At 41.4% G+C, this 9,967-nt stretch overlaps 1 protein-coding gene across 1 annotated transcript; it reads left to right on the forward strand.

The window, feature by feature from the left end:
- The first annotated feature begins 579 nt into the window (after positions 1–579).
- Positions 580–9,455, forward strand: IL6 (interleukin 6). The gene is made up of 5 exons (XM_066629140.1): positions 580–598; positions 719–909; positions 3,449–3,556; positions 3,827–3,973; positions 9,264–9,455. Exons 1-5 carry the CDS (start codon positions 580–582, stop codon positions 9,453–9,455), a joined length of 657 nt encoding a protein of 218 aa, XP_066485237.1.
- The last annotated feature ends 512 nt before the right edge of the window (positions 9,456–9,967 follow it).

Raw genomic sequence — 9,967 nt, forward strand, 5'->3', positions numbered from 1 at the left:
TTTTCTATGTTGAAATTGTTTAACTTGCTATAGTAGTATTCCCAGTAAAAAGGTATCACCTTGTTTATTTCATTTGAGAGGTACAGTCTTTCCTAAGTATATTGTCTTTTTTCCTCCAATTGATAGAATGCATTGTTGAACATTCGCGACAAGGCTTAATGGAGTTTCTACAAATTAAAAAGGAATTTTGTGCTTCCTGGGTCTGATTAGCTCATTACGCCATCCTCATTGCCACTCTGCCCCTCTCCAGGAGAAAATAGTGAACTGTGTGAGTCACATTTTCTCTTTTTGAGGAGTGTTTCAACCCTGGAAGTGCCTGACTGAAAAGCAATCTGCTTGTGACCTCGGTCCTTACTCCAGTTATTTCCCAGTGTAATCGCCCCTCCTCCAAAGTTAAAAAAATAATAAAAACACAAAAAAACTTGTAATGTTGGATTTTCCCCTTCTAAGTGAATAATACCAGTCCTTCAATATATATAGGGTCAGAAATGCCCTACAACTCATTCTGCCCTTCAGCCCTACCAGCTAAAAATCTTCCTGAGAGAGGCAAGGGGAGGAGGCAAAGCCTAAAGAGAGACCATGCATTTTCTGGTGGAATGTGAGTGTGATGCTGCTGGCTCTTGTCATGCAAGGGAGTGTCTAAAACTTAGCAGAGCAGCTGGTAGTGGGAGCCTCTTTGATTCAACTTCTCTGTTTCCTCTTCTCTTGCTTTCATCAGGCTGTTTCTGGGCTGCTACTGCCCTCATGTCATTTCTTGGGACTGAAGCTTTGCCTATTTTGGATTCCTCTGGAGAAGAAGAACTGAGCATTGGCTCTTCCAGCTCTTCTGCCAGGACTTTGCCAGATAGATGTCCCCACATCCAGCTGGCTCATTGGCTCCAAGGGCGGGCTGCCGCTTGGAAAAAAGAGGTGAGTCATGCTGGCAAGAACTTGGTCATGTCTTCCTGTGTTTGAAAGTGGTTGAAAGCAAGCGGCAATGGGAAAGCTTTCTGTTTATTTCTCTTATCTGAGATTTTGCTACTTGGAGGATGAAATCTACTTCTATCTGGAGAGAAATACAACTTCTAGGCTTAGGCTGGAGACTTTAACTTCTCTGCTTGGCTGCTTAGGCCAAATATTGCATTTAAGTTTTCTAGTGCTTATTAATTATTATTATTATTATTATTATTATTATTATTATTATTATTATTATTAACAGTATTTATATACCGCTTTTCAACGAAAAGTTCACAAAGCGGTTTATAGAGAAAAATCAAATAACTAATGGCTCCCTGTCCCAAAAGGGCTCACAATCTAAAAAGATGCAGAAGAACACCAGCAGACAGCCACTAGAAAAGGCACTGCTGGGGTGAGATGGGCTAGTTACTCTCCCCCTGCTAAAAAGAGGAGCACCCACTTGAAAGAGTGCCTCTTGCCCAGTTAGCAGGGGTTATACAACCCTTGCAACGCTATTTCATCTAGTGCATAATATTCACAGCACATCAATGAGACTGATCTTTGTAGAAACAAACAGGGATAAGAATTTACTTCTTTTTTTAAGTGGGAGAAGGGCAAAGCAATGTGCAGCAGGAGTTGAAGCATGTTTACTCAGACGTAAGTTCCACTAAATTCAAAAGAACTGACTACTCGGGAGATGTACAAAAGAAGTGTTTTGGGGGTAGGTTGATGGATGTTCTGTTGTGCCAAGCTGGTGACATAGGAACCTAGGAAAAGCAAGGTAGAACAGATCCATTGAAATGCTCAACTATTTAAAAAAGGGGGGGTCCCTATTAGTTAAGAGTATCTCAAGAGTGCTAAACAATTTGGCTGTAGTGGCTGTGAGATTTGCAGATACAGATCAAACAGCTAATGCAATGAGGGTCACTTTTTGCAGTAGCATGGAGCAAGAACAATGTTTAAAGATAAATGTAATTACCTTAAAGCAAAACATTCTGTACACATATCAAGATACACTTTCTCTGCTTTATGCACACATACAAGCTGCAACCTTATGTTTACTTACCTGGGAGTAAGAGAAGCAGGGGAGTTATTCAGCCAGATTCTTCTTCGATCCTGCTGAGTCTCCAGAGAAGTACACATTTTTACTTTCACTTTCAATAACAGGAACAGGAACTTTAAAAAATGTAAAAAAAACCCATGTACTCTTTTATCCCCTCCTCACTCTTTTTTCTAACAGGAATAGCGGCTGACGCTGCCACGCACATCAAAACAACCTTATATTACTTCTCAGGCATTGTTCTTATGTGACCTCCAGGGCTGGTGCAGTGATGTAACATGTGGCTCAAGCAGCCTCCTCCATTCTTTTGTTTTTCACATGTTTTGCAAGAGCATGGAAAACATAGGAGGAGGTGCATCACAAAGATTTAGCACATCAGTGATGGTAGCCACACAGTTCTGTGACCCAGCCTCCATCAAGGAGCTGTAATGTACACTATGCCTTTACACTTAACAGTTCAGGTGTTAAAGTGCATTAAGGATTTGCTAAACTGAAGAGTTCTGGCGAATGTGATCCACATAGCAGTGGACCATAAATATGAGGGCTAGCTGAGTCTCATGTTTCCATTGCTGTGAAGTTGCTCACACTTTGCAAAGGGATGGTCAGCACTGTTAACTCTGATCATGCTGATCACTTTTTGAAGTGAAAAGACAAGGTAATAGCAGTTTGTCATCACCCCCCCCCCATTAGCACTGACTCATTTGTTTGGGATGCTGGATATAAAGGGGCACCTATGCATCAGTTCTTCTTAACATTTAACTTGTGGGAATTGTGGTTGCAAATTTGCACTCAAAATCGTTTTTCTATATATATTTCCCTTGAATTTAGAGCAGACCTAGCAATGGTATTGCTGTTGAATCACTTGAATCTATAGGTATATACTATATAGGAACTTACTTATACCGAGTCAGACCATTGGTCCATCTAGTTCAGTGTTTCTCAAACTGTGAGTCAGGACCCACTAGGTGGGTCCCCATTCATTTCAATTTTTTATTTTTAATATATTAGATTCGATGCTACCATGATATGTGACTGCATTTGGCGAAATGTTGCAGACCTGTACTTTTAACAAGCTACTGTATATTCTTTTAACAATGACAGTCAGTGGGGCTTAATCCTGGGTAGGATTGCAGCCCAGGATTGTTAAAAATTTTCCTGCTTGATGACATCACTTCCAGTCATGACATCACTTCTGGTGGGTCTTGACAGATTCTCATTCTAAAAAGTGGGTCCTGGTGCTAAATGTGTGAAAACCACTGATCTAGTTCATTCACCGTCTACTCCAAGGTTTGAGAAAGGAAACTATCAGAAGACAATAGGAAAAGTTATGGTCTATCTGTGAATGCCATTGATGAAGAGTTTTATTTCACTTATGATGCGTTCTGGTGGATAGTTTATAATATTAGAGTGCTCGTGTAATAAAGGTTCATGTAAATCTTTTTGTTTTATTAGCTGTGTACGGAACAAGCCGCCTGTGAGGGCAGCATGGAAATGCTCTTCCAGAATAATCTCCAGCTTCCAAAGATCACTAAAGAATGCTTCGAAATGGAATTTGACAAGGCAAGAATTCCTTACTATAAAAAATAAATGAGCATGCTAGCTGTAGCATTCATTAAAGGTTAAACAGAAAAATGCTAAATGTTTATATATGTCACTGACCAAAGTCAATGAGTACCAAAGTCATTGCCAATATTTTGCTCATTTTGGAGTATTTGGTTTGCTTATAATGTCAATTCACAGTAAAATAGTAGCTAATGGATAAAATGAGGGACATATTTTTGGCAAATAATCTTACCCAAAAATTATATTTTCCTTATCCTCCCATTTTAGGAGAAATGCCTGAGACAACTTTCAAGTGGCCTTTATGCATTTCAAACATACTTGAAATATATAGAAGCATCTTCTACCGATAATGCACAACAAACTTCAGCTATATGGCAAAGTACACAGCATCTGGCAAATACTTTGAAGTCAATGGTAAGTTCTATTTACCTTTAATCACTCATAATTGCTTTTACATTCAAGAAAAGCAGTTACAAGGTTATTATGTTTAAGAATACATAATATCAGTAGTAAAGGGTACTACTAAGGGTACTAAATCATGGGTATTTTCTGAATAGATACTTCATTTCTCAAACCCCTTATTACCTCTGCTTTATATGACAGTTGTAGAAATTATTAAAGAAGGCTTTTTTAAATAAGAGGAAAAACTACACATCTGGTTAACTGACATCAAAATATTAATTGACATCAAACAAGGTGATTTCTTCTCATTTTTTCTCTAGCTGTAGAATTAGAAGCCAGTTATGCTTCTTTTTCTTATAAACAGCTCCTATAGAAATACTTTAAAACATAATTTAATTATGATGAACCAGTAAGTTACTTTTACTGTCCAAAATAATAGAATCCTGAATAAATTAAGCTGCCTTCAGTGCCCTAACTTGGAGAAAAGTGGGATAAAAAAGGCACGAAAATTGTCAAGGCACACTTTCAGTTTTTTGACAACTGACAAGGCATACCGCACTGACACCAGGGGCTCACATCCCCCAGTGGCCCTAACAACAAATGATCCTCCCCCCAAACTCTTGTGGCACACCCGCAGACCATCCACAGCACACCAGTGTACCATGGCACAGTGGATGAAAATGGCTGGATTAGAGAACAGGCAACAGAGGGTGGAAATAAATCGACAGCTTTCGCAATAGAAAGAAAAGATTGGTCCTCCAAGGATCTGTTCTGAGACCAGTTTAAATTGCTCATAATTTGTATCACGCATGAGCAACATGATAACGAAGTATACAGCTTAAACCAAACTATTCTGGGTGGCAAAAAACCAAGCATATTATAAAGAGCTCTGGAAGGATCTTCCAAAGTGGGTGAATGTGCAACAGGACTGCAAATGAAGCCCAGTCTAAGTATGTGATGTGCACTGGGGCAAAAAATAAAATAAAATCCCAGCTTCAAATATACATTGATCAGGTCCAAACGGATGGTGACTAATCAGAAATTACCTTGGGGCTGCAACAGACATCTTGCTGATACCAGCAACTGTGCGTAGCAACAGTGGTAAAGGTTAATTTCAACATTAGGGATGATTTATTAATTGGGAAGTTTATACGATGCCTTTTCAATTTCAAAAAGGAAAATATTCAAAGCTACTACTTGCATAGCTAAAAACCAATTTTAAAAAAATCAATAATACAGTACAATACAATACCAAAAAAGCAGCAGATGACACGACTAAGAGTCAAAATAACAAACACCACTAGGCAGCAGATAAATCAGTTTGTCAGAATAAATGTCTTAGATCAACAGCTGAACTAAAATGGAAACATATCTCCCATGGCACAGAATTCCACATACTGAATGCAACAACAGAAATGCCCATTTATGCATCCCTGACACCATGCCTCAAAAGGCAGAAGAACATTTGGAAGGGGTTTTTTAGCCTTTAGCAGTCAGTCATATTCATGTGGTGATGCTTCTTTAGAAATCATGTCCCTAAGTCATTTAGAGCTTTCAAGATGATAATCAGCACTTTGAATTGTGCCTAGAAATAGATCAGGAACCAGTGTAGCTGATACAGCAAGGGAGTTATATGTTATCATAAGTTAGCGCTGGTCAGTACTCTTGCAATAGCATTTTACTCCAGTCTGGGTATAGTTGGCACATTAAGGACGCAATCCTAACCAGCTTTCCCACACTGGCATAGCAGGACAAAGTTCCAAACAACACAGTCCTGGAACGAGCTGGAATGCCTAGTATGTATGCACTGCTGAAACAGAGACGCATGTGTTGGCTCGGTCATGTCGTAAGAATGGATGATGGCCGGATCCTAAAGGATCTCCTCTATGGAGAACTCGTGCAAGGAAAGCGCCCTACAGGTAGACCACAGCTGTGATACATCTGCAAGAGGGATCTGAAGGCCTTAGGAGTGGACCTCAACAGGTGGGAAACCCTGGCCTCTGAGCGGCCTTGGAGGCAGGCTGTGCAGCATGGCCTTTCCCAGTTTGAAGAGACACTTGGCCAACAGTTTGAGGCAAAGAAGGAAGGCCCATAGCCAGGGAGACAGACCAGGGACAGACTGCACTTGCTCCCGGTGTGGAAGGGATTGTCACTCCCGAATTGGCCTTTTCAGCCACACTAGATGCTGTTCCAGAACCACCATTCAGAGCGCGATACCATAGTCTTTCGAGACTGAAGGTTGCCAACAACAACCCGGGGCATGTGCTGCATCCTGCAGTTGGGGGGCAGTCATGGAGGCCTCCTCAAGGTAAGGCAATGTTTGTTCCCTTACCTCGGAGTTGCATTGCCCTTAGTGCCAGAAAGTTGGTTAGGATTGGGGCCTAAGAGAGCAAAACCACTTTTGGCTGTAGCTGCTATCTTAGCATCTGGATCCAGGGGCACTCCTAAACTGCAAAGCCAACCTCTCAAAGGGAGTAGAACCCTGTTCAGAACAGGTTAGCCCATTATCACTTGATCAGTTGATTTTCTGACCAATAATACTTTGACTTGTCTGGACAAGTTTCAGGCTTTTTGCTCATGTACATCTCATCACTGACCTCCACAGTCTACTATTACAGTGATCAGGGCAGAAAGAAGATACAGTATAGAATTGCATGCCATCTGTATACTGATGACAAATAATCCCAAACCATCAGATGATTTATTCCAACAACTTTACATACATATCAGAGAACAAGATGAGACCTTGCAGGACACCATTTAGGCCATAGTGACAAAGAGGTGACAGCTGTCCTAAAGGAAGATCCATAGCCACTAAAAAATGATACCCCCAAGCCCCATCCAAGCAAGGTGATTCACAAAGTTACAATAGTTGTTGACAATGAAAAGTCCCAAGAAGTCTAGTGAAACCACAAAGACGTGCTCTCCTATCCAGTTTGCAATGCAAATCATTCACCAGGTTGATGAATTCCATTTTAACAGAAGGTTACTGGGAAAGAAATTGGGAAAAGGGCAATCAAAACTGTAAAGATTTTGGAACACCTTTACAATTTTAGTTTAGAAAACAAATAATCAAAGGGAAACACAGCAGAGACATATAAAATTTTGGATTGGGTGGGAAAAGTGGGTAGAGAGAAATTTCTTTTATAATACTAGATTCGAGGGACTTGTAACTTAAACTGGTTGGCAAGCGATTTCAAGAAAAAGTGCCCCAGCAAAAATCAGCTGGTTGAAAATTAGGCCTAGCTTAAGTAAACTAATAGTGGGGAGAGAAGCTTGTAGGTCCTGCTGGCTAAGAATGAGAAGTTGACCAGACAAGCATGCTTGGGCTGTGTAAGAAACTGTTGGTTTTAAGTAGGACAGAAGAGATATTGAATTAGAAATTCTTACAAAGTTTAAACCAGCCATTTTCACCGACTGTGCCGTGGCACACTAGTGTGCCATGGATGGACTGCAGGTGTGCCATGGGAGTTTGGGGGGAGAATCATTCGTTAATAGGGCTACTGGGGGATGTGAGCCCCTGCTGTCAGTGTGGTATGCCTTATCAATTGTCAAAAAACTGATGGTGTGCCTTGACAATTTTAGTGCCTTGTCAGTGTGCCATGAGATGAAAAAAATTGAAAATCACTGGTTTAAACTATGAAAGAAATGGATGTATGAAGGATAAAAAAGGGATAGACTGCAGAGAACGACTCCCTTCAGCCATAGAAATTGGTACATGACAAATAGGTTTCTTTTAACGTAAGTTGCCCTAAGCCCGTAAGGCTGCAGTTTTCAAACTCTCCTGGAGTTTGAAATCCACAGTAAGTCCTTGCAGGGGCAGGGGGGAAGAAGTGGGGGCGAAGGCAGCGACACGATCTCCAGGATCACGCCACTCAGGGGCGCTGCAGGGACTGAGATGCACTGACCAGTCCCTGCAGCAGTGTCCTGGGGGTGTGGGGAGCCCTGCACTAGCGCCTGAAGGGCTCCCCAGATCGCTCCACTCAGTGGCATAGCTAAGGGCGTGCAGGGGGTAGCAGTTGCACTGGGCAACAAGCTTTAGGGGGCAACAAGCTGAGCTTGACACCAGTGGCCAAAATTGTGAAGAAATTTGGTATGTATGAATAATACCATCATGTTATATATCATGGAAAGGTAATGTAATGCAGAATGCAATGAAACAAACCACATTGGACTATCTGTATTCTATCAAAAGTTATGGCCAATTAAACAGAAAACGAAAACACAACTGCCTTATGGAACAAAAAGTAAGATTTTCTTAACTCAAAACTGACCTGTGACACTGATTGTTCTGAAAGCCAATGTGATGTTGTTATGATACAGCATGGAAACTATAAGGTGTTAATATGAGTCAGCTCTCATTTCCATGTATCATAATATAGCTACTCCTGCTGATAAAGAGGCACTTTTGCAAGTGATGCTCCTCTTATATTTAGCAAGGGGGAAATAACCATCCCTCTTCACCCCAGCACAGTATCTCTGACCACTAAGGGGCACACATTTTATTGATTTACTTAATTAAATTTGATTTTGTCATGGGGGGGGGGGGGCTACAAAGTATTCTTTTATCCCAGGTAGCAGATAGATGCCTTAGCTATGCCACGGGCTGGGGGGAGGTGGCAGATGAAGTGGGTGGTGAACTGTTGGGGGGAGGAGGCCAGTTTCCCCCCAATTTGCACTTTTAAAAAGCCCAGGTGTGATGTCACTTCTGGTTCTGATATCACTTCCAGGGCATCATTTTGAGCTCTGCACTGGGCTTCACGTTCATTAGCTCCACCACTAGCTCCACTTTCACTTCTGCTGTCCTGGGGAGCCCTGCAGAGGCTCGTGCATGGCTCCCTGCACCCCAGGATGGCTGCTGCAGGGACTGGTGGGTGCACCCCAGTCCCTGCAGAAGTGAAAGTAGAGCATTCTGCAGACGGTCACGCAGGGCTCCCCGCACCCTCGGGAGGCTGCAGGAGGCTCTGGTAAGTGCAGCCAAGCCCCTGCAGCCCCCTGAGCAATCCCCAGGATTGCGCCACTGCCTCCTCCCTGCCTCCTGACTGTTCCCGCCCCTTAAGAGGCTAGGGCCCACAGGCTGGGTTGTCGCAACATCCCAGTCTGAAAACCTCTGCTGTAAGGGTAGGACAGTGTACAACTCAAGTAAAATAACTATCTGGTTATAAGATCCCCCACTATCTGAAAATATCACCAGCTAGCATTATCATGCTTGAGAATATAATCTATTTGCCAGATGAACAAAATAATATTCTTCCAAGCAAGAACCCTGTAACAAGTAAGCTTTTTGTTTCCTCCACTACAGATGAACAATCCCGATACCGTGACTATGCCCGATCCAGTCGCACAGAAAACCCTTTCTGCAAAGCTACAGGAACACACTGGGTGGAATGCTACTGTTATCAAGCAACTTGTATTGCAAAGTTTTACTTCATTTATGGAGACAACTACAAGGGCTATTCGCTTCATGTGTGAGGGCAGGCGTTTTCGGGTCTAAACGCTTGATTTTCTTATTTGCTGCTTTATACTGTGTTCAGTATAGGGACTGAACTTTTTAAATCTGGCACATAAATTATTATACAATCTGCGGTAAAGCAGATACTACTGTTGTTCTGTTTTGAGAACCCATACCATTAGCTGTTTTTTAATTGGGTATACACCTTTCGGATTTATTTATTATATTTATTTATTCAATGTATGTATTTTTTTTTACTCTGAAGACTTAGTTAATTTAATTAGGGACAACTGATTAATTTTGGCTGTGATCAGTACCACAAAGATTCCAGTATTCACAGACTATATGACTTGAAGGGTACAGATGTTTGTGTTGCTAAATTATGCCTTGAAATTTTGTGATAAATTTATTTATTGGGGCATGCTAATACCTCTCAGAATTATAATTGGCAGAAACGGGTTATCGTATACCAGCAGAAGAATACAACAGGAGGTGTTTATTAGCCCCCTTGTTAAATGCTGTTATTTTTAAGTTGCATTTTATAGTTTTAAAAC

Source organism: Tiliqua scincoides, chromosome 5 (genome assembly GCF_035046505.1).
Source record: "Tiliqua scincoides isolate rTilSci1 chromosome 5, rTilSci1.hap2, whole genome shotgun sequence".
In the NCBI taxonomy this organism is placed as follows: domain Eukaryota; kingdom Metazoa; phylum Chordata; class Lepidosauria; order Squamata; family Scincidae; genus Tiliqua; species Tiliqua scincoides.

Bases quoted from the DNA above. Each gene is read 5' to 3' on its own strand.
- IL6 (XM_066629140.1), top strand. The intron at 3,557-3,826 runs GCAAGAATTCCT...CTCCCATTTTAG, and splicing joins TCGAAATGGAATTTGACAAG to GAGAAATGCCTGAGACAACT. The intron at 3,974-9,263 runs GTAAGTTCTATT...CCTCCACTACAG, and splicing joins CAAATACTTTGAAGTCAATG to ATGAACAATCCCGATACCGT.